The sequence below is a fragment of the Electrophorus electricus genome, chromosome 1 (genome assembly GCF_041902795.1).
Source record: "Electrophorus electricus isolate QZ-2024a chromosome 1, ASM4190279v1, whole genome shotgun sequence".
In the NCBI taxonomy this organism is placed as follows: domain Eukaryota; kingdom Metazoa; phylum Chordata; class Actinopteri; order Gymnotiformes; family Gymnotidae; genus Electrophorus; species Electrophorus electricus.
The window spans coordinates 34443562-34466174 of NC_137497.1; the positions used below are offsets into that span (position 1 = coordinate 34443562).

General features: G+C 41.8%; 3 protein-coding genes and 1 long non-coding RNA gene across 4 annotated transcripts; all 4 read right to left on the bottom strand.

The window, feature by feature from the left end:
- Positions 1–44: 44 nt before the first annotated feature.
- On the bottom strand, positions 45–2010 carry LOC145643494 (uncharacterized). Its single transcript, XR_014115938.1, has 3 exons — positions 1841–2010; positions 1080–1489; positions 45–248 (listed from the first exon to the last, which is right to left on the bottom strand). It is a non-coding gene; the product is annotated as an uncharacterized LOC145643494 (long non-coding RNA).
- A 1227-nt stretch (positions 2011–3237) lies between these two features.
- sacm1lb (SAC1 like phosphatidylinositide phosphatase b) lies at positions 3238–12664 on the bottom strand. Its single transcript, XM_027005358.3, has 20 exons — positions 12542–12664; positions 11080–11177; positions 10572–10646; positions 10175–10302; positions 9518–9667; positions 9307–9366; positions 9007–9040; positions 8613–8714; positions 8278–8363; positions 7494–7580; positions 7266–7334; positions 6888–6967; positions 6711–6809; positions 6082–6220; positions 5840–5909; positions 5670–5742; positions 5282–5375; positions 4983–5075; positions 4842–4899; positions 3238–4712 (listed from the first exon to the last, which is right to left on the bottom strand). The coding sequence occupies exons 1-20, from the start codon at positions 12568–12570 to the stop codon at positions 4576–4578; spliced, it is 1761 nt and encodes a 586-aa protein (XP_026861159.2). The 5' UTR covers positions 12571–12664; the 3' UTR covers positions 3238–4575.
- A 236-nt stretch (positions 12665–12900) lies between these two features.
- gpatch3 (G patch domain containing 3) lies at positions 12901–16973 on the bottom strand. Its single transcript, XM_027005359.3, has 7 exons — positions 16416–16973; positions 15731–16179; positions 15381–15555; positions 14988–15047; positions 14618–14736; positions 14323–14450; positions 12901–13351 (listed from the first exon to the last, which is right to left on the bottom strand). The coding sequence occupies exons 1-7, from the start codon at positions 16828–16830 to the stop codon at positions 13165–13167; spliced, it is 1533 nt and encodes a 510-aa protein (XP_026861160.2). The 5' UTR covers positions 16831–16973; the 3' UTR covers positions 12901–13164.
- Positions 16974–17119: 146 nt separating this feature from the next.
- Positions 17120–22540, bottom strand: smpd5 (sphingomyelin phosphodiesterase 5). Its single transcript, XM_027005389.3, has 8 exons — positions 22353–22540; positions 20558–21444; positions 20384–20459; positions 20084–20224; positions 19538–19627; positions 19151–19214; positions 18479–18638; positions 17120–17523 (listed from the first exon to the last, which is right to left on the bottom strand). The coding sequence occupies exons 2-8, from the start codon at positions 21359–21361 to the stop codon at positions 17404–17406; spliced, it is 1455 nt and encodes a 484-aa protein (XP_026861190.2). The 5' UTR covers positions 21362–21444; positions 22353–22540; the 3' UTR covers positions 17120–17403.
- Positions 22541–22613: the final 73 nt, after the last annotated feature.

Below are 22613 nucleotides of genomic sequence, written 5' to 3' on the forward strand. Positions count from 1 at the left end.
AGAATAAGCATTTACAATAATATAACAGTTTGTAAACAGGAAAATGTAAAAGTGTTATGTCATGCAGACTGCTGCTGCAGTGCAATGGGTTGCAAATATTTCTCCAACCACAGATAGTAATTACTAATTTTGAGGTAAATGTTTGGTCGCCTGGGTACCCCACATAAATCTCCAGACACTCTAATTCCTTGAAGGTAGTATCGCTGTTCCAAAGTCAGGTAACAATTCATAGGGCCACCAATGTTTCTCTGGATAGGATAAGGGAGAAACAGAGAAAACAAATGTTATTGATATTACACCCAAATTACACAAACTAAAATGTTGTAGAATGGTGTAAAACTCTTATGATCATTAGACTATCCTGTATTGTCAATAACTTGATTCCTGCTGTAGAAATAGTATGAAAAAATTACATTATAACTTGAGAACAGGTATGGATAAACTATGTTTTAGAAGTGAATTATAACTAAATTATGTGTATTCTAATACATTTACAGAATACTGTATACATGATATATACTAATATTTAGGAATGTACAAGTCTGTTAACTTATTGTAATTTAATATTGTGTAAAATATTTTACTGTTTACTGTTGTTGAGAATATGGAAATATTTAAAAGAATGTTATATGTATGATATATATTACTTTTTTTTCTCTCATCACAACTGGTATTATCTATTTAGTTTCAAAGATTCATATTAATTTTCTGTTCCAAACCCATAACCAGTAACACAGAATAACTGGAGATTCTGTTTGCAAGCAGATAAACACTAAAATAGACAGCGGTTTCAAGACGAGTGTCACATAATTTTACTACGGAGCACTTCCTTCATTAAAGTTTTTAGATAAACTATTAAGATACATTCATGGTTGATTCAAAAGCTGAATAAATATAAGGTAATATGGAATGTTGTGGTTAGCTATAATGTGGTATGGAATTAGGCCAAGACACAGTCATGCCCCAGGTCTCATGACACTGATTCTGGGTGTTGGGCAAAGCCCCAACCCTGCACTTGCCTTTCACCAACTGAGTCGCATGAACTTACACTTACACATGAAACACATACGTGAACTAACCACTTAAATATGACCAGCCTACCGGGCAACCATCAGCGCCTCCCTCAAACCGGCCAGCACACATCATGTCAGTAGTTACTCTGAAGTTCCACCACGTCTTCATGTTGCATCTTAACCTTGGTATGGCCTCCACCCACGTCTCCTGCAGGACTCCTGATTCATCATAGCCACTGATGTGGCAGATTCCGTAAACACTGGCACTTGTGAATTCGTCTGGGGTGCAGATCTCATAAATGAAATTATTGAACTCTAGAGGGGGATCCAGTTCCAGAAGAGCAATGTCACGTTGCAGAGAGATGGGATTGAAATATCTGTGTCGGATTATTTTGGCAATGCCTACTTCCTGTGTTTCTGGCCCATCAACTTGCAAATTCACTGTTCCAGCTTTGATTCTGAGGTTAGATTTCACTCTGTGGGAAAAGGTGCAAAAAACCCAACAAAGATCCAAGAAACTTATTATGAACCATGAAAGCTTTTTGCCTATGAGTAAAACTGAGTACTAAATATATCTGAATAGATTTTCAGCAAACCTTAGGAAAAAAAACAGAACAGAAATATTGTAGGCTGTACTGAAAACAAATGTGGGTCCTTCTCAGTATTAGTTAATATTAACTGTGTGCAAGCCCTATAACCCAAGCTTGGCCCCTAACAATTACATACAACTGTGGATTTAATCTAATTGTAAATACCGATAAACTGGCAATAAGGATGAAGAACTGCGACTTTACTATTAAAGAACTGTTCCAAACTTGTTTACTTACGCATGTTCTGCATGATAGACACACGAAGCAGCTGTAACCACCCAATTTGTAGCAATGATAGTTCCCTCACAGTGGTGCTTCAATGGGGCTGTAGCGTTGGAGCGGTAAAGGATGGCCACGTGCCAAGGCCAAACCCCAACATCTACGCTCGAGCCCCCGACGAGCCGCTTGTGTAGCTTTGGCCTCTCTGGCTTTGCGCCACATTTCACTGTGAAGTAACAGTGTTTGGATCGTCAAGTTATTCAAATTTGTATTGTAGATTTTAAAAAGTGACAAATCAAGATTGAATCAGTTAACTCAGCTATCTGTTGAAATTTGTAGTTGTTTTTTTTGTTGTTGTTTAGATAGCTAATTAGCAGAGAACGCTTAGCTAGGTTCACTAGCTAGCAAGAAAGGCACTGCTAGTGGTAGCTATAGCTGCAATAATGTGTTTTAAGGTTACATTTTATCCAAGTTATTCAGATTACTTACACAATGGCCTCACGGGTATCTCTTTTGTACCTAAATACACGAATAACGCTATTGACGCAAAAAACAGCAAAAAAAGGACTTTGGCACAGGTACTCATTACTGTAGTCAGTTGGGAAACCAAACACTTGGGTTAAGTGTTCATCTCTGCCTGTAAGGAAGATGTTGCACGAGAGGCAACTAAACAAGAATCCTCTCAGCCGTTAGAACAACCACCTTCGTCTCTAATAATCAGGTTATTCAAAACAATTCTGTAAAAGGTAGACGAGCCTTTTAGTGGAAAGGCAACTTATTAAACTGGTAAAACTACTAAAACAGACGTGGAAATCAAGAAAATACAATAGAAAAAAAGATGCGAATAAGTGCGCAAATATATTAAATAAAAGGCCTTATTATTAATTTGTTATGCTATTCATTCATATTCGTATTTTTTATTTTTCCAGATTAGATTTCCAAATTAATTTGACGCGTTTCTTGATGTCAGCCTGTTTGATCCATTCAATCTCGAACAAAAATATATTCTACAAGATTACCCCAATTGTTTGCATTAAACATTTTTTTAGCTTTCTTTTTAAACTTCTAGATTTATTTCCACATTTATTTATATTTTGTCAATTTGCATATGTATTTGAACATTTACTTTTATTGTAATATAGTTCTATTTCTCCACATGTATCTTTACAGACAGACAACTAGACAACTTATTTATTGTATTTTTAAGTGAATGTTATTTAATGCAGTAGACAAACTGGTGTATGAATATGTGAAACTAGTTTTGGGAAACAGTGAAAAAAGTGCATCAACTGATGCTTAATTTATCAGTAATCTAGAAGGCCAGTAGGGCATAAAATCAGTCACTGAGCTGATATGGTGGGTTGAAAAAAATACTTTCTGAAACCATATTAACAGAATGGAAGAACAATACAAAATAATGATTATCAATTTAATAACAATAATAACAGCTTTACTTTTACATTCTCCGATAAGGCAGATCCTAGACATACCAAGGAAATCCTGCACAACAGAATGTTGTTTATGTACATTTCTCCCTCATGCACAGGTTGGCACTCCTTTCCCCAGTTTAAGGCAAACGATCATCCCATATGGAATTTACAAAGCTACAACCAACCCAGAGAGAGAATGAGTAAGCGATAAGGGCAAGTGTGCAGTGATGGGGAGCAGGTGCATTGCAGGGAGGGAGGGATGCAATAGAAATGTTACATGGGTCAGTGGCAAGCAGATTCATCCATCCTCAGTAACCTCAGTCAGCAAGGAAAGGATGGAGCTCTGACATCCCCATAAACCAGCAGCATATCACCATCATTAAGACTCTTGGTCCCAGTGTGTGTGTTGTGGTCTCAGACCATGGTCTAGAACAAGTTCGGTCTAACTAAACTTTCTGTCTCTCCAATAGATCATGATATTGACGGAGCTCAGATAAAATATTTCACTGATAGAAACTCATGGCAAGGCAGCAGTCTCATGGCGGGAAGACCATATGATAAATTGACACACATTAAATAACACTTTGGCCATCAAAGATGTAGCCTGCCTCTGATTGAGAAATGTTCAATAACCTTGTAAATGTGTGGACAGAGGCAGAGAAATCACCCTTAACATATTTGACAGACAACAGTGAGGGGCATGAATCAGTAGACAGGCATGCCAGCTACTGGCACGACAGCTAAAACATGCATCCATCAAACACAGAGTTTAATGTGGAAGTGCCAGAAAGGTGGGGGCCAGAATGCGTCACTGATCGAGAATTCGGGGGGGTTTTTTGTACGTGATTCTGGAATTCTCATCAAGATTCTAGAATTGAATAAGAGCTACATTATTATTAGAAGGGACTACACGGCCTTAGGAGTGGAACAGGAGTAGGGGAGCTCACCAAAACCTAAAGGGCTTTAGGGCTCTAGTCTTGCCAGTGTAGCTTTGCGCCAAGGAATAGCGCTCTCCTCTGTCCAGTCAGAGATGAGCTGGTGCTCTGAGATGATACTGCCGTGTGGAGAGCAGCGTGCGTGCGTGTGTGTGGTTAACACCACTTGTCTCTATAACGCACCCCACTGTGGCCCCGCCTGGCTCCGCTCCTCCTCCTCCTCCTCCTCCTCCTTTTACTCTCTCTCACTGTGTGCGACGATGACTATGATGGAGAGGCATCAGTACAGGCTCCAGCCATGGCGTAGGCGAGAGTAGGATAGGGCAGAGGATGAGGACGAGGATGAAGAGGAGTCACCAGGACCCAGCTGCTTTCCACACACGCACACTCAGTCCATTTTCTCCTTCTGGACCAGCTTAGGTGCATCAACAAAGTCCCGCCCATTGAAGAGGATGACCCCAGCCGTGACCACGCTCGCCATGCCCCAGAACAGCACATACGCCAACGTCTCCGTCCATGTGTCACCTGGGGAGTGAAATCACCATAGCTATACTAGTGAAGCAAGTTAAAATGAACATTTTCATTGTGTTAATTTTGCTGCTTAGAAATCTGCCTCAAAGACAACAGCACTCAACAGCCAAAAGGAGTTCTTACCAGCCATCAGAAGGCAGATGATGCACATGGAGAATGCCACTACCATGATGATCGGCAGCTGAAACAACAGAGCCAATTTTTAGAGTTTCACAAACATGGCCAGTCTTTCCGTCCCTCTCTCACCCTCACCCTCACCCTCACCGTAAGGAACTTCCAGTCTTTGGGATCATGAAGAGCAGTGCTGATGTCCAGCTCATCCACTGCATAGTTCCCTAAGAACAGGTCAATGGAGTCCTGGGAAGGAAGATATGAAAGACAGACAGATAGAAAGGATAAAAAGAGAGAAAGGGATAAAAGAAAGAAAATAGGAAGAAAGGAATAGGACATGAAATGGATAAACCCTCTCAGACTAAGAGTCCGGACCGCAGATTGCATTTTGTATCCTACTAAACACTTTATGAAGGGGGTGGTACTCCCACAGCATGTTGGCCTGTCAGCACCTGTCTGAAGCCATCAGAGAAGTTGTTCTTGTAGTATCTGATCATGGAGTTCCAGCCATCCATCAGCAGACCCCACCGTGTCCTCTTTCCTGTCCTACACACACACACACACACACACACACACACACAAACAAACAAAACCCATTTCATGTACTGGTCAGTCAACCACCATCCATCCATCCATCCATCCATCCACACACTATGCATCTCCCTCTTCACAGATACACACTCAGGACTGTTTAGGATTCTCTGGACACTGTTGGTGGTGCTAATTTGTTTGTTGTAGTTGTGTTCATGGTGTTCCCACGAAAAGCTTCAGTGGACGGTTGACGGAGCCTACAGCCTGCTGTGTGTGTGCGCCCGCGCGCATCTGTCAATGGGCACTCACCGTGTGAAGTCTGTCTTTAGCGCTCCTGTGCCTGCGTACTGCTTGGCACAGGCGTTAGCATTGTCAGCCCATGCTGAAGAGGGAGGGAATGAGAGAGAGAAAAGGTGAGACAGACAGTGAAACTGAGTCAGCATGCAAAGAAGATTTTCAATGAAGGTCAGAGCTCTCACTATTCTTGTATATCTTTTCAAAATCAGCCTGATCTTCAATCCTCTGGACAACATGAAGGACCCCCATCTTCTGCAGGTAAATCAAACAGTGGGAAGAAAATTTCAGAAAAGCACAGCCTTGAAGCTATAAACGTATACCCACACAAACACCCACGGCCTGACGGAGATCAGTTGCTGAATGCATAAATGCAGGGGGTGTAGTGCCAAGTGTACATATGGTAACTGGTAATTAGGGGCCTCACCCCTAGCTGAGATTGCAGTGATCGCCTGGCCAGCAGACTCTGGATGACATTGGTACGGTCCAGACAATCCATGCAGTTGCTGCGAAACGTCCCCTCCTGCTGGACTTGGACTGCTCCATCTGCGTCCACCAGGAAGTAGCTGTTCAAAGAGACAACCTCATGACAGGAACACTCTTAGCCAATTGATAACCTATCGCACACACTGCAGTGCACACTCAAAATGTTACACACACTCAGTCTGTGTACATACAGTCAATAGAACTGCAGCCAAAACCCATCGAAATACCGAAACCCTCAAGGTTTGGCTCAAGATCAAGACAGAGTCTCGAGCGTCCAGGTTTACAGCATTTAGCTGATGCGTTTATCCAAAGCGACTTACAGTTATGACTGAGTACAACTTGAGCAACTGAGGGTTAAGGGCCTAATAGTGGCAACTTGGCAGCGGTGGGGCTTGAACCAGCAACCTTCCTATTACAAGTCAAGTACCACTTGATTGGTTAACCACTGAGCTACCACTGCCCCTTTGATCTGGACTATCACCACAAGTACGTGATAACATGCTGCCTTGGTCTTCAGCCTGGACATCTCCTGACAGGCTCGTGTCCCAAAGTGTCGCGTGACGGGCGTACCCAAACTCGTTCTGTAAGTCAGCCACCATTTCCACAAGGATCTGCAGACGATGCCACCTCATCCGGCTACACTCCTTATGGAAGTCGAACGCCACGTACCTGCAGGAGAAAAGTATGGTCAGCCGCTCCAGTACACAGGCCTGCAACATTAGCTGTAGCGCTCGACGGCTCACTCACTTGATCATGCCATTGCCAAGGCTTTCCACCATCTTGGCGAAAGCGAGTTCTAGAGGTTTCTCTGAGCCTTTCTGATTAACCTAGATACAACAAATAGATAAGTGGCAACACACAGCAAGCAGTGAAAGAAAGTAGCTCCTGAGTTACGGTCTTTGTAGTTACAAGGATGAGGTCAAGGATTTCTTACAAGCTGTCCTATGTTTATCCACGATGAAAGTAACTTGTGCTACTTGTCTGACACAGGCAATAATTAAGACTGATGATGGACTGCACAGAGCTGTGGGTCTGTCACATGCTGCATTTTCTGATCCTGTACTACAGACAAAAATGTCATTACTGTTTCTCTGAGAATTGTATAGGGAACATGAAACTACACACCAAGTTTAAAATGACTTGTCTGCCATAGGTTATGATCTGGGAGTCAAAATGTCTCTGGAACCCATCCAGCTGTAACAGAGTGGGGGGAAAAGAAAAACACAAGCTATTTACAATATAGACCTATTTTTTAATGTGAATTTATAGAAAGTAAGAACATTCTAGACTCACTGTAGAAAGTACAGTCTTATCATTAGTATTTTGTTAATCTAAAAAATAGGCAGAACTCACATGATTGCCAGACTTGCTTATCTGTGGTTTGGGTTTGTATCTGAGGTTTGGTCGCTGGGACCAGAAGAAAGGAATGGAGCCTCGTGTCTGGAGGAGTCAAGCAGAGACACGAGGCAAGTCCATGTGAGAAAAAGCTCAGGAGAGACACTAGGAGAGCTTGCAAGCTGTGCGCTGTTAAAATCAAACTCCACAAAAAAACAAACAAACAAAGCCAACGCTGCTGAGAGTGGATGCATTCCACTGGGAAGGAAATTCCATTGTGGTGCTCGACTCTTGTGTGCCCTTGCGGGCTGTGGAAAAGAGCCTGAATGAAACTGAAATTTACTGCAATATGTTAATATATTCCAAATCGAATATACCGTAATGTAATGCGAATCTTGGGTCTATTTACGTTCACATAAAGAGGTGAGTGGGGAGTGTATTGTAAACAGTCACCATTTCTCGCAATTCTTCCTTCATTGCCTATGTTCTCTGTGGCCTGAAAGAGCAGCATAACACTGTGAGATGGAAGTGGTTTGTCCTGAATGAGGGCTCCATTTATACTAAACTAGGTCTAGCCTCTCCGTAACCTTCCGTTAAGTTCTGCCTAGAACCTGCATCAGTACTTTACAGAATGTGCTTGTCCTTTATGCTACTCTGCTGTTTATCACACTCTGGAGGACAACACAAGGTTTCCTTTATGTTTCTGTTGCAGAATCACTGAGAAAACCTGAGCACCAATAAGCAGCGTTACTGACAATACAGCCCATGCATAGGCATATGAGTCATGTTTTATGAGACTCACCTGTACAAAAGAGGCCTTTGCACCATTATACTGAACAATCTGCTCCGTCTCCACAAAGTTGGCGGCATGACCCTCAGAGTCAATTCCTGAAGGGAGCGACAGATTATTATTAGAAGCTCAGATGGATGGTACTTGTAAGACTTCAGCTCCAAACCACAGGGACCAGGTAAGGACACCGATCACCTGGCTCATGTATGACAGAAGTGAAATAATACAAAAATGTGAGTAGGACACTCTGTTGTGCTATATTATCAACAATTTAAAAAAAAAAACAAAACAAAAAAACAAAACATGTTAAACCATGACATTGGGAGTAGAGTTGTCAGAGTCAACACCTCGGACGTAGTATCGCACCCCGGCGCGGAAGCAGCTCCGTCTGGAAATGAGATTCCAGTCAAAGTATTTGCCATTGATGCAGCAGGTCCTCATTGCAATGACTGGGAGGGGCGGCAGTTAAGGAGGTTTGAAAGAGAAAAGCCACACCCTCAAATCAGCACTGACCACAGGCTGGGCTACCTGGGAGCGAGCCCACTTCAAAAAAACGAAACAAAACAAGTGCTACTACTGCTCAAATTGTTTTAGACTATTGAATCAGGCATGTCAGGTGTAGTTCAAATGTGCATCAGATGGGATCCGTCCAGACAGCAGACACTGCTCTGATTCCTCCAGTCCTGTAGTGATGAAATAAAAAATGAAGTCTACAGTCTCCACACAGTCCGTTAAGGATACAGCCATGGACGACAGGACAGGCAAACCTGTGTAGCTGCAAGAGAAAGCCCAGTGTTAATAATTAAACATGCCAAGGAATTACTGACTGTACTTCAGGGAAAGGGAGGAGATACTGGAACAGCATGTAGCTTTAGTGAAGGTGATATTTGTCTGAGAAAAAATGATTCTTCATCATCATCATCATCAACATGCATTTTATTTATACAGCACTAGACTCAAGGTCGCTTAATTCAGTTCATACAGTTCAGTATTGGCTTACAGCAAATCTCCTCAGCTGACTACAAAAACCTTTTCACTTACCTCTGGCTGTGCAATGAACTCTCTCAGGAGATGACCGTTCCACACAAACCGCTGGTCTGCCTACACGTGACAAAATTCAAGTAGGCTTTAACAGGCGGGCCTCCTTGACGAGTTGAAAGTCTCAAGAGACATACAGCCATCCTTCATGCCACTAGAAGGACCACCCCACCCCTTCCCAGACTCTGCAAAATCAATCCCTACCCTCACTCACCCTCTCCAGCAGACTCATCTCCTGGAACTCAGGACTGGTATTAGCCAGACGCTGTAGGGTGTGTGTGAGATCGTAGTCTGTGGCGAAGTAAAAACCGTCTGTGTTCAGGACGTTATTGATCATAGCGAGAAAGGCTTTGTTGTCCTGCATCTGAAGAGTGAAGTCCAAAACATGTTGTATTATTAGACCCTCTATGATTTAATCACATTTCATTGTAAAACCCTTTTCACAAAAATGTTCATCTTTTTTTTGGTTTAGTCTGCCAGCATGAACACGTATAAAAATAAATGGCTCTGAAACAGAAAACAGGGTATCGCAAACGATGCACAGCACTAGCCATCTGTTTTATATCACATCTGATTCAAACACAGTGTGGTCAGTCAACAGGCTGTAAACTAACAACAAAAAAAAAACCACTGCTAAACTCAAACATAACACCACCACTGTGACACAGTGACAGAAAATCAGCAAGAAAACCACAGTAAGGAACTAGTTCTTGACTTTGCTTAAAAAAAATAACCCACAAAGCTTCATCTGTCAGCTTACACATGGTGGGAGGTGTGGAGGGTTTAGCTCAGTTCAGCGGAAAGCGAGACCACAAAACCCAACAACGCCTGCCATTTGTATAGCACAGCACCTGAGGGCGAGCAGCCAAACCTGGTTGTCGGTGAGGTGCAGCACGGTCTTCTTATAGGAGATCACGTCAAACTCCACAGCCTTCCAAACCGCATGACCCAGAAGATCGCCGACTTTCTTCTTCTTTGTGATCACAACGAGGTACATGCCTGAAACAAAGGGCGCAAGGCAAGTAGAGATGCTGCTGAGAAAAACACTGTAGCCCTTCTAAAAACTCCAGCTCAAAAACAAAAGTTCATCCTAATCAGCCACATGTGCAAGTGCAATCTAGTGGGGGACAGTTAGCATCATCGACATACCATTGTGCTCATTTCTTCCCATCAGCTTTCGTTTGTTGGTAACTGTGTTAGGGCCTTTAACCGATGAGCCCATGGAATAGTGTCACTGGTTTACAAATGCAATGCTGCGAAGCACTAACCTGCTACCAGCCGCAACGTTCCCATGATGCCACATATCGGCCGGGTCACAGCTGACGGAGGGATGTCCTTCCTCCCTGCAAACATCCATTCAAAGCAAAACCAAATGTAGGTGTAATGCAATGGACTGCAGAACTCTGTTCTAATGCAAAGAGAACAACGACATCTGAAACACTCCAGAACACTACCAACCTGACTATCACATGTGCAATGACATGTACTAAACACATTCAGCAACATTACTCAATAGCCCACATCAATATGGCAACCAAGTTAGCTGTGAGAGACAGTAATGCAGCCTACTATATTACAGTGTCCCTACAAAGGATTCAAAGGGTCCAGCAAGGCCACAGCACTGCACATATTCCCTGCTGATTCAACTCATCCAACAGTTATCAAGCCAAGAGCTCAATCCAAGAAAATCTAGGAGGGAAAATGACAAAGTTATGCAGTGCTGTGGGTGGCCAGTCTCATTAGTGCATCCACCACAGAGCACTGCTCCTGCTGTACCTATGAGGGTCATTTCTGTGGACACCCTGTCAATGGTGAGGACTTCGTTGGCACCATCATCGCATGCCTCAATGTAAAACTTCTCAGGGGTGGTGTGCCTACAGAGGATGCAAACGACAAACGCCAAGGTGAACCTGTGTGTGACACTCTTTCAGCATTTTCCACACTTTTTACACTAAAACTTATGTCCATTGAGATATTTAGCTTTAGCACAATTCAAGTAAGCTCAAGAACAATGACCACAACTGGTATTCAATGGTTACTAAGTGCCTTGTGAAGAACAATTATAAAACTTTATTTAGTGTATGTTGTGTAGTGTATCGTCATTTACTCTTTGCGCAACAATGCCGGTATGGGCTACTAAAGAACGTGCTACAATATAGAAAAATGTCAGTGATTTATTTAAAAAAAAATATTATAAACTAATCAACAAAAACAAAAATAAAACTATAATGGGGCCGTAAAATCAACATGGAACTTCCAACAAAATGCCTTTAAAAGTGACTTGACAACTTTTATAACGTGGAATGTAAATAATTACATTAGTTTATTTTAGGCCTACAGGATACCGTCTGGGTGATTAATTACGTTAACGTTATTTGTTTAAGCTGCACAACGCGTGATGGGACACAGGTAGCAGTTTTGGCACTGGACCGTTTGGATTTACATATGAATCGCCTTAGCGTTGCGCAAAACCGGCAAGTGTCAAAGTAACAGCGATCATATAATAGAAGAGCTAAACTACTAATTATTTGTGCCAAAGTACACATTCTTCATAAATATCTTAAATGACATTACCCCTTATTCTATAAATCCCTTGTTCCGACTCCTTTCAAGAGTTATTTTAACTGCTAAAATCGGTCTGCATAGCTAGCATAGGTACTTCTGAAGTGTACAGCACAACAGCGCCATAACGATATTTATTTATCTTCGATAGTCCCGATTACGAGAGAGTTTATACGAAGCACGTTGATTCAGAAACAACCAGCCGGCTAAACGTTATGTCGCTAACCTTCGGTCTGACAAGCAGGAGCTAGCGTAATATAGATAGTTGCTAGCTATAAAAGTAGTCGCTGGCTCTCGCTACCATCCAACAACCCAACTAACGTTACTGTAAACATTACGGTGAGTGGCGGACATCATTCATTTAGCGTTAGCTAGTGATCATTTTCATTTAGCCAGTGATCACGTTCATTTAGCAAGTGATCACGTTCATTTAGCTTACGTTAGTGATCACAGACCAGATGAACACGGTAACGTTTGGTTAATAGCTGAGGGAGAACAACTTGGTTGCTAGCTAGCTAACCTAGTAACACAGCCAGATATGAAACACCAGAATCACAGGTGTCTCTGCGGTTTAACTTTTGGAATGAACGTGATCTGGTTTTACAGCAAACTGCCAACAACCGTTAAGTTAGCAACAGTAAATTTAAATGGAACAATTAGCCAACAAGATACTTACAAGCTGAGACTGATGTAGATGGTCGCCATTTTTCCGTCAGCTACAGCCCGACCTTCGTGACGTGTCCGTTCATGAAGCAGCGTGAACGCAGCGACGGTATAACCCAAATGACTGCTATTTCCACTCTTCTTCTGTATTGATAAAAGTCTTACCAAAGTCGGCTAATCTGAAACTATACGATCTTTCAAATTACATGACTGTTTTGTTTCTTTGGCTTTCCACCACACCACCTTAACCAGCATTCATGGAGAATAAAATTGCCCCACTTCCAGATGCACTAGAAATATGATCCTTGATTAACTAAATCACTCTAGGTGGCACAAAACACCGACTTACAAGTAGTTATATCACATTTCGTTGAACAATTAAACAATTTCACGTTTTTGCTTCCATGTGCTTTAATAAAATAATAAAATATTCTTTCACAGTGCAATGAAGAAAACGTTACTGAAAACTGAAATACATCCGAAAACAAACACACCCTTTTAAACAGGGCGATTAGTTTGGTATAAATTCCAACCCTATCAAAAACAGTATCAGTATATTTAGGTGTACAAAATGTTTAATCAAAGGCTCACTAAAACTGAGTTAAATATTAAATTAATTAACCAACAACTGTTTGTTCACTTGTTCGACTCATTGCTGCCCCCTGACCGCCAGTCTGTGTATTTCATGCTGGTGTTTGGTTGCCGTCGGAGGAGAGTGTCGCCCTGGTCAATGTCTTTAGGCTTGTCATAAACAGTTGATATATGAAAATCTGGCCGAGGTTTTTTAAGTGGTTGAAAAGAGCTGAGCTTTTCTCCATGATACCTGCAAAAAAAAAAAAAAAATTCCTTAGTAACATGCAGGCTTTATTACAAATGTAAGAATTCTGGTGAGGACAATATCTAGTGTAGTCCATGAGTCAATATTTAGTGTTGCATTACACAAGACCACTCGAGGTAATTTTAACATCGTGTTGATCACTGGAGACTCAACATTTCTTCTCAAAATCCTACAATGTCTGATCCATGGACAAAAATTATGGTAATCGTAAAATGTAAAAATTATGTTTTTGTGATAAAAAATTCAAATCTCTATGCCTGCTAGTGCACACGTTGTAACTTAAATATAACCTATGTTCAATAAATTCACATATAATTATTACTTTGAGTTTTAATACATTATTTATTATTTCATTGTTAAAGTTTTAGGAAAACTGGCAGTTTTACTGTACTTTTACTGTAAGCCATGTTCAATTTATATTTGGCATTTACATTTTTATTCATGAAATTAACATTTTTCTGGTCATGGTCCCTGACTCAGCCACGCAAGCCCTGATTTGGACTCAGTTTTGTCTCAGACACTATATGTCCTGATTCAGACTAGATTCATTAAGTTTTTGGGCTTTCTTAAGGTAATCTCGAGCACATTTAACATCTCACATGACCTATAAAAAACTGTCCAGTTTTAATTGTCCTGTGTTATTCCTGTCCAAAAATGCAAGCTGTACATTGATTTATGTGAAAAATGAATTATGTGAAAGTAATTCATTTCGCCCATCCTTAAATAACGCATAGCTCTTTATATAGTGATCACACTGTTGCATTTATCTACATGATTTGTAAGATAATAAATCAGTGTAATATAGTTGGTTTCATTTTCTGAAATACAAAGAGATAAAGAATGAGAATTTTTGGAAATGTTCAAATGTATAATTTTATGTTGAGCAGTGTGGTTCCTGCTTGTTTGAATTTTTTTGGGAAAAAAAAAACAAAACATTTGAAGGCATGAGCACTGACCCGAAGCCTCTTTTACAGTTTGGATGCTGTCCATCATTCTCCAGAGCTTCAGGTATGCCAATGCAGGTTTGGCCAAGACCCTCACCATCCCTCCAGCCCTGCTTCTCCATCACACGCCGCCCCACGCCCTACACACACACACACACACAGAATACAAAATATTTGGTAGCCCTTGTGAGTATAAGTTGACCCCATTCAACAAACCATGTAAAGCTACATGCTGTGTAAAAAAACTAAGGAAATATAATACAGCGGTAAGAAGTATGCTACCTACATTTGACATCTACATTTTTACCTTGGTGAACTTTTCAAACATGCCAATTTTTTGCTGGCTAGACCCCTCTTCCAGGCCCTCCCTTAGCCTTTTCTCATAGCGCATACGAACGTAATCTCTGGAGTCCATGTCACCACCGTCTGCTCAAGAAGAATGTAATAATGATCACATGTCATGACCACAGCCACAGCCTGATCGAACCAGTGCAATTAGTACAGCTAATTCTCTAATTTAATAATATAATTCACCTTCACATCTGAGCACAATGGAAACCATGATGTAACTCCTGCCACAATGTGAATAAGTTAACAGGTTGACTATCAAAGATAATTAGAGCCACCAGTGTCTTATGTCTTAGTGTTATAGTAATAATATGGTAACAACAGTCTACCTTTGTCATAGTAGACACTCATGTCTACATCCCAGTCATCTGCTGTTTGCTCATCAAAATCTACAGAGAAGAAAATTAAAAGAAGAAAAATATTATTACAACTGCCACTGGCATTGAAGGAGAAAGGGACCAGACATCATGACTGTGTAAAAAAAATTTAAATGACAATAAATGACAGTTCCTATTGCTGACTCTGCGCCAAGTGTCTCAAAATGAAATGGGACAAAGCAAGGTAGTAATCTTCCCATGATGCACACTGATCCCATTTGCTTTTACATATCACTAGGAAAGCTGCTTTTTAAAAGATGTCTGCTGCTCTTTTGGTTCAAGGATTTATCTATTTTCCTGCTGCTCTGTAGACTGCTGGATTAGGGAAACCAATGGATCACGCACCGCCCTCTTCCTCCTGCCAGTACTGAGCGTCTGTGTAAAAGACAAGGCCTGATCCTCCTTTCTCCCACTTCAGCTCGATCTCTTCCTCATAGAGCCGTTCTTTGGTGCGCTCCTGAGACGTCACGTCCTCATGAAGAGCCTCATGACGCTCCCATTCTTCACATCGGTCATCATCCTACAGAACACATGCTGTTAGTTCTACCCTTCCACCCAATATTTCAGTACTATAGGTTGACAACAAACTGGTTTGGACTGTTGTGTGGAGTGCGGTGCACATGCATACTCATCAACTTTCAAGTATTAATTTAAATTCTGTTATAACATTTGGATATATATTGTGGCCAACATACATCATCAGGTCCTGACTGGTCCTCACTCTCAGCTTCTGGTGTTTGCTCTCTGACTGGAGGTTCTGGGAGCAAGCCGGGTTTCCTGGTGGATTTTGGCAGGGCCGCACTCCCAGGCCCCGAGATTTCCACTCCTCCTGCTGTAAACACGCTCTCTTCATCCAGAGAAACAACGCATGTGTTGTGGTATTGGTAGGGAACGTTGCCGTAGCGCCGGTGAGAGCCCGTCTTTGGGAAGGTTAGCCCAAGTTTGCGGATGAGGCGCGGAGGCAGACGGCAGGACTGGATCAGCTGAAGGAACACGCTAATAGGAGTCCCCACATTCCCCACAGGCATTAGAGCTGGCGGGTTCAGCTCGGGCAGAGCTTTGAGGTCCGCTTTGGTGAAATGTTCCGTGTGTGCAATGGGTCGCCTCAGCTCGGCCTTCGTTTTATAAGGAAAAAGATCAGGATCTAGATAAAGAGAAAAGCATTAATAATACATCTACAGTAACTGTTATGTCTGTACGCCTATAATAATTAGCGAGCGTGGGTTACATTTTTTAGATTGTAAGCCCTCGTCTAGTGGAATCTCGGGCAAATACAATAGTGTACCGGACAAGAAATCAACTCTTTAGCCAGCAAGCTGCATCTGTCGTACAGCCCAAAGTATTTATCTAAGCAATGCATACGAATGAGCCGTAACTCACCTGTGTGGTCCGATACTTTGATCCTCCTAATTATGCAGCGTTTTGCCAGCCAGTTCCCTTTCGAGTCGATCCACTGGTTACCCCCATACATCTTCGTGAAACGTTCAGATTCTTTTCCTCGTACCACCACAACGCAACAACACGACGTTTCATGTTTACTGTCGCCCTCTGGTTTTTGGTCGCCATTAGCCTCCTTAGCATTCCCATCTCTCGCCTGCTCTTGAGCGGTTGATCCTGTTTGAACGACTTCGGACTCTGCTGTCCTTATACGGACCTCCGGCCGGTGTCGGTAATGGAAACACAAGAACCCTCCACTTTCTATAAACTGGCTAAAATAGTTTCTTAGGTCAGCAGACCGAAAAATTGAAGGAATGTTGTTAACGACAAAATACACACCGTCTTCCGAGTCCGCCATATTTGTTATGAATGTGAATTCAGAAACTGTATTACATATTTTCAAAATAAAAGGCACAAAGATGTTCAACACTCAATCACCGTGAAAAACCTGAATATGACTGTTGAATTTGAAGCAACGCTATTGCTGAACAAAAATCTGTTAAAGATGGCAACAATGTTTAATTTTTTTTATTATACCAAAATTAAAAAGTAAAAAATCGAATTGTATTCAGCTACTAAAAATAAGAAAAACAACACATTTGAAAAGTTTATATTATAATCTAATTTTATTAAAATAGATATTTAAGTAACAAACGTTCTCTCTGGTATTGTAAACTCATGTAACTTTGGTACCGGCTGCTCATGTATTACGTATAGGGTAACATTATTACCAGAAGAATCCATATGGTACAAACAACATATGTGATGGCTTCATTTGATTTTCAACCTATTATTGTCACTAAATCAAGCAATTAAGGATACATGTTTGCATGTCAACACATGAATCCTCCTATTTTGTGCCAGAAAGTCACATTTAGTATGTTCTTTTGGTCTTGTATCAGCACTCTGGTGGAATGAAGTGTGCTGTATTTCACAGCCTTGTCCCTGCTGGGTCCCCTGCCGAGTCCAGGGTGACATTAAGCCTCAAGCCAACAGGAATGTGATCTGTTAAGCCAGCTAGCCGAGTCACATATGTAAACTCCTCAACCTCCTGAAGGATGAAAGGAAGAAACCATATGAATCTTTTTTTTCTTTTAACAGACTCTGTCCAAGAAATGAATGTTTTGCAGTCGAATCATTAGGAAACAATGATTTATTTGTGAATTTAGGATTAAACAAATCAAGCCTATTTAAAATTTTAATGTAATTTTAATGGAAAGTTTGTATAAAATAATAAAAAAAAAAACTAAAATAACCGATGACACAAAAAGGAGAAATGGTTGATATATTGTTTTTCATTGCAAGGGCTCAATTAACTCTGCAAAGCAGATCAAAAAGTGGAAACTTTGCTTAATTAGTCAGACTCAATTAAGAATACAACTATAGCTACAGAAAAAAAAAGGAAAACAATAAAGCAAACTATATAGTATCCTGGGACACTAAGACAATGGGGACTGAGGGAAGACAGTACATTGCAAGTGGTAGTTCCTGAGTAGCTCAACCAGCTAAAACTCTGTTTTACAAGCACCACTGGACCTTAGATCAAAACAATGTCCTTTGATCCACTGCGTGGATGGCAGGTTGAAAGCAAGCAGTGACATGCTTCATGAACATGTAGCATTCACTCTTGCTGCCTGGTAGGTACTATGCAACAGCTAGCCAGCCACTGAAACTGGGAGAAAATTGAGTATCTGGAGCCAAATGGATACACTGTTGCACTCTGGACAGAGATCACTTATCTGTTGGCTTTTTGTTTTTTGGGGTTTAACACTCAAACCAGTTTTTCATTTTTTCATGCTAACCAGGTGTGTTTTAGGCATTGTGGCAAATGATCAAGAATCCAAAGGCCCTCACCCACTCTTGTAGAAGAAACCAAGATGAAGAATTAGAAAGCCCTCACCCACTCTTGGAGAAAAACTGCAGTCAATGCAGAGAAGACGTGTAGTAGATGGGATCTGGTTCTGACTAACACTGGGTGGTGGGAAAAAAAATTATTTAAAACGTACTGTTCGTAAATGATGGGTCAGTGTGCTCTCTCTGTACAGGAGGTAATCGATGCGACGGCCCACCCAGGGCTCCCCAGTCTCAGGGTACACAAAAGGAATAGCATCAAAGGAGACAGGTGGGGCCAGGCGCATTTTACGCTGCTCTTCATCTTCCAGGGTCCTGCAGAAACAATAATAAATCTTTTATTTTAATAAAAGAATCTTTAACATGTGCAAAGATGGTAGGGAAAAGTTATGTTATGAACTGAAAATTCCATTCAAAGTCCACCATTTAGCACTTGATTCTTAAAGTAAATAAGTCAGCATGCAGGCTAGTTACACGCTGTGCATGTATGTGTGTAGTTGGGATTAGTGGTCATGTGACTTTTTGACTGAGAGCCACAAAAGTGAGGGTGTGGTCATTACAAAGATCTTCCCTGCACGGGTCCTATGATCCATAGAACAGACAGATTCAGCATTTTTCCATAATTCACCTGATAATCAGCAAAACAGCACTTCCTGAATGCGCCCTTCCCATTTCCTTTCGTAAGACAGGTGGTACTGTTTTACACTACTGCATTCTCATTGTTTAACATTTTAACAGTTTAACATCAGCATGTTTTCTTTACATGATCTGTGATCTGTGAAAGAAAAAGACAGATGTATGTGGAGAGACTTGCTGTTCTGACTTACATTTTCAGGTTGTCTGGCGTGTTGACATTCTCCTCATACAGGGTGGGCTGCTGCAGGAGAGTGCCTGTGGAGTGGAGGCGGGAGCATAGCTCACAAAGAAAACTCAACAGCTCTAAATAAGCGGAACCGTTATATTCACACTTGAGAAGTCTTTATTGCTTTTGGTGAGTATAATCTAAATTAGGATTTCGTTACAACTAAACCACTAAATATATTGTTGACAATGTTGTTGCACTCCAAGATTTTTCTTGGGGGAGGGGGAAACAGAAAAATTCTGGAAGTCAAGCTTCTATGTGTATACACAACTTAATTTGGTGGGTCTTTTCGTTTGCTTGTTTTGCTTCCCCTATTTCCCCATTCTGAGCAGTGTAAGTGAAGGATTCACACCTATAACCCAGGGCTTTTCTCTACCAGGTCCAGCTCTGCAGGGGTCTGTGTAGTCATTAAACAGACTATGGTTCTGCTCCAGATGGTCATCTATTCATGCAAGACAAGAAACAGACCTAAGCACAATGAGACAACAGCTTAATCTTTGTCTCAATAAACAATGCATTTATTTTCTATTTTCAACATCAAAGTGCACACACAAATGTATATGATGTCTACAGTATGTACAGCACATCAGGAAGACAATTAGTCTGTGTTTTATTCAGGATGGGTTTGTTTTGTTTTCAAACACTCACATAATTGTTCAGCACAAAACACACCAAATGAACAGTGCCTGTGTAATTTATACATATTTTAAAATGATCATTGCATTTGATTTCTTATATCATTATGTAGATCCTCATACAAAAGAGCTATAAAACAACTTCTCATGTAAAATAGAATTGTCCAAATATCCAAAATCTATAAAAAATATATTAAGGTATATTTTCACTATAATACACTATAATAGTGTATTATACACTATAAAACACACATAGGACATACCAGGAGAGCAGTTGTCAAAGTTGAAGTCCCCACAGAGCACATCAAAAACTACCATTTCATCTTCCTGCCTGTTTACCCTTTGGAACTCCTCAATCCATTTGGTCACCATATCCAGCTGGTCATATCGAATGGCTCCATCCCCTAATCGGAAAAATTAGAGAAAAGCCCTCATATCTGCAAATGTGTCTCGTGCACTGAAAAGCTATGTATTCCCTTCCTTATGAGCACAGTTCAAGTTAACAGGCTTGCAAGCCTTAGAAGTAGAACATTAACCTGAAAAGGGTATAAAACATTTCTGACCTTCCAGAGCATGAAGATGGGTGCAGTTAAAAAATCCAACCATTTTCTTCTTTTCCTTGTGTAATCCTATTTGTACCTTGGAAAACCAGCCACTTCAATTTAGCACCTTTGTGTTTTCATACATTTAGCAGCACACTAAGGAACCTCAGAGAATGCGGAATTTGTCGTGCACACCTTGACAGAGAGCAGGCCTTTGGCAGCCAGCGCGTCCTCCCCTCGGCTGTTGGGGAAGCAGTGGTACTGGGCCTTTAGCACGGGGTGACGGCTGGCCAGGAACAGGCCACTGTTGAAGAACTTAAAGGAGCAGCAGACGTCGCAGAGCTGGCAGGCGTAGACCCCGACGTCGCACAGCACGTGGCCGAAGAAGGGCCGCAAGGCATCAGCCAGCTTCGCAGCTGCCCTCTTATCAAACACTTCCAGCAGGCAAACAATGTCCATGCTAGCCGGAAACGATGTAGACACATACAGCGGTGTGTTCTGGTTGCAGCGGTTGAACGGACGGCCTTCGCCCTGCACGATGCTCTGCCCAACTGTCGCCGCCCGCTGCTGGGTGTGCCCCAGGTTGTTGAAGCGAGCCAGGCTGTCCGGTAGCAGGCACAGGTTGGCGGTCACAAACCCCAAGGACAGCTTGCCAGCCTCCTCCCAGACTGTGTTACGGCTCTGTGTCTCCACATGCTGGAGGTAAGCGAAAGGTCGGCGCGTGACCTGGAGCGGGGCCCACAGCAAGAACCCCAGCAAGGCAACCGGTGTGGAAATGAGGAAGAGGACAAGGAAGAGAACGGAGCCGAAGAAGACCTTGAGCGGGTACAGGTAGCAGTAGCACTTTTCCTCCCGTCTTTGCCGACGCTCCAGACTGGTGGAGATGCAGACAGCAATGAGTCGATCCAGGAACCAGAAGCAGGGGAAGATGAGAGCCCATCCCAGGGTGTGGAGAGCCCTTGCAAGGCCACTGGAGAAGGGGGATTCTCTGAGAGACATGCCTCCACATGTAACACTGCAGTGAGGAGATGCCCATTTCACATCCTCCACATTTTCAGCTGAAAGGCTGTGGCCAAATGACCCTGCACATTTAAAAACCGATTTTAGACAAATGTAGTGAAGCCAAAAGGAGGATCCATCACTTAATTGCAGAAGGGTACAATCCTGAGTAACCAATTACAGTACATATACTCAAATGCACAATTTAAGTACATTAGTGGAGTACATGTATTGTTACTTTCTACTCCTGTGGAGAGTAGCAGATAAATGTCCTTAGAAACTGCTGTCAATGTCCTAGAGAGTCTACATTAATTCCTCTATTAATGAAAAGAAAAATGAACACGACAGGCTTTCGATTCAGGAAGGAGTGGACATGCCATCGCAAAGGACAGGGGAATAAGAGACACGCGTATTGTAAAACAAGGTAAATAATAATTCATTTCTGGACATCTGTGCCGCGATTAACACACAAACAAAACACCAATATGCGTAGGTTCTTTTTTTAATCGCAACAACCGGTTGTTCGCTAATCCAATAATCTTATTATCTAACAGACTTGAAGATAAACGAAAACTACATGAGCTTCAACACAACACGCGGATAAGTGTGGAATAATTGCCAAATAACATTTCACACCATTGAAACATAGCTAGCAAAGTGAGTAGCACATGGTAAGAAAAGTTGATCCGAGTATCTAAAACTCCACCTGTGCACTGATATGGACGGTCTATAGCCAGCTAGAATTTGTTAACTAGGTTAGCTAAGATAGCTACTGTTCGGCATAGGTTCGTAAACTAAATAGCGTTGACGCTAACTACTATCTAGCTGTCCTAGGATCCTATATCGGTACATCCGTTTTGCCTATACACTGGCCACCAATAATCGCTAAGACTCGATCTGTAAATGAACTCGTTAAATGTTGCTCGTTAGTAGGGCGGCTAATTTTGCCTAGCAGGCTAGGACAGAAAAGTTTACCTGTTAGGGTACTTACCTGAGTGAGGAAGCCTGTGTTATAATACCATAACCTTACGTTTTTAATGCAAGTAGATAATAGTAGCAATGAATAAGTTCGGCCTGTCAATCGCTTTCAGATGTTCAGATGTGTATTTTACTTTTGCACCTCATGAAAGGGATATTTACAGCAGTGTGTTTCCCCCTTTTCAACTGTTCCAGCCTGTTTCTCCAACAGTATCGTTCAACCAAGAGCCAGTATATTAGGTCATGCGCGCTCCCGACCACGTTCACGTTCAAA

Bases quoted from the DNA above. Each gene is read 5' to 3' on its own strand.
- sacm1lb (XM_027005358.3), bottom strand. From the start codon at position 12,570: ATGGCGACCATCTACATCAGTCTCAGCTT. The intron at 8,715-9,006 runs GTATCCTTAACG...CGCCCCTCCCAG, and splicing joins CTGTCCTGTCGTCCATGGCT to TCATTGCAATGAGGACCTGC. The intron at 5,376-5,669 runs GTGAGTGCCCAT...GTGTGTGTGTAG, and splicing joins CTAAAGACAGACTTCACACG to GACAGGAAAGAGGACACGGT.
- gpatch3 (XM_027005359.3), bottom strand. From the start codon at position 16,830: ATGGCGGACTCGGAAGACGGTGTGTATTTTGTCGTTAACAACATTCCT. The intron at 14,451-14,617 runs GTAAAAATGTAG...GTGTGTGTGTAG, and splicing joins TGTTTGAAAAGTTCACCAAG to GGCGTGGGGCGGCGTGTGAT. The intron at 13,352-14,322 runs GTCAGTGCTCAT...TTTTTTTTGCAG, and splicing joins AACTGTAAAAGAGGCTTCGG to GTATCATGGAGAAAAGCTCA.
- smpd5 (XM_027005389.3), bottom strand. From the start codon at position 21,361: ATGTCTCTCAGAGAATCCCCCTTCTCCAGTGGCCTTGCAAGGGCTCTC. The intron at 18,639-19,150 runs GTAAGTCAGAAC...TTGTTTCTGCAG, and splicing joins ACGCCAGACAACCTGAAAAT to GACCCTGGAAGATGAAGAGC. The intron at 17,524-18,478 runs GTACGTTTTAAA...TTCATCCTTCAG, and splicing joins TGACCCATCATTTACGAACA to GAGGTTGAGGAGTTTACATA.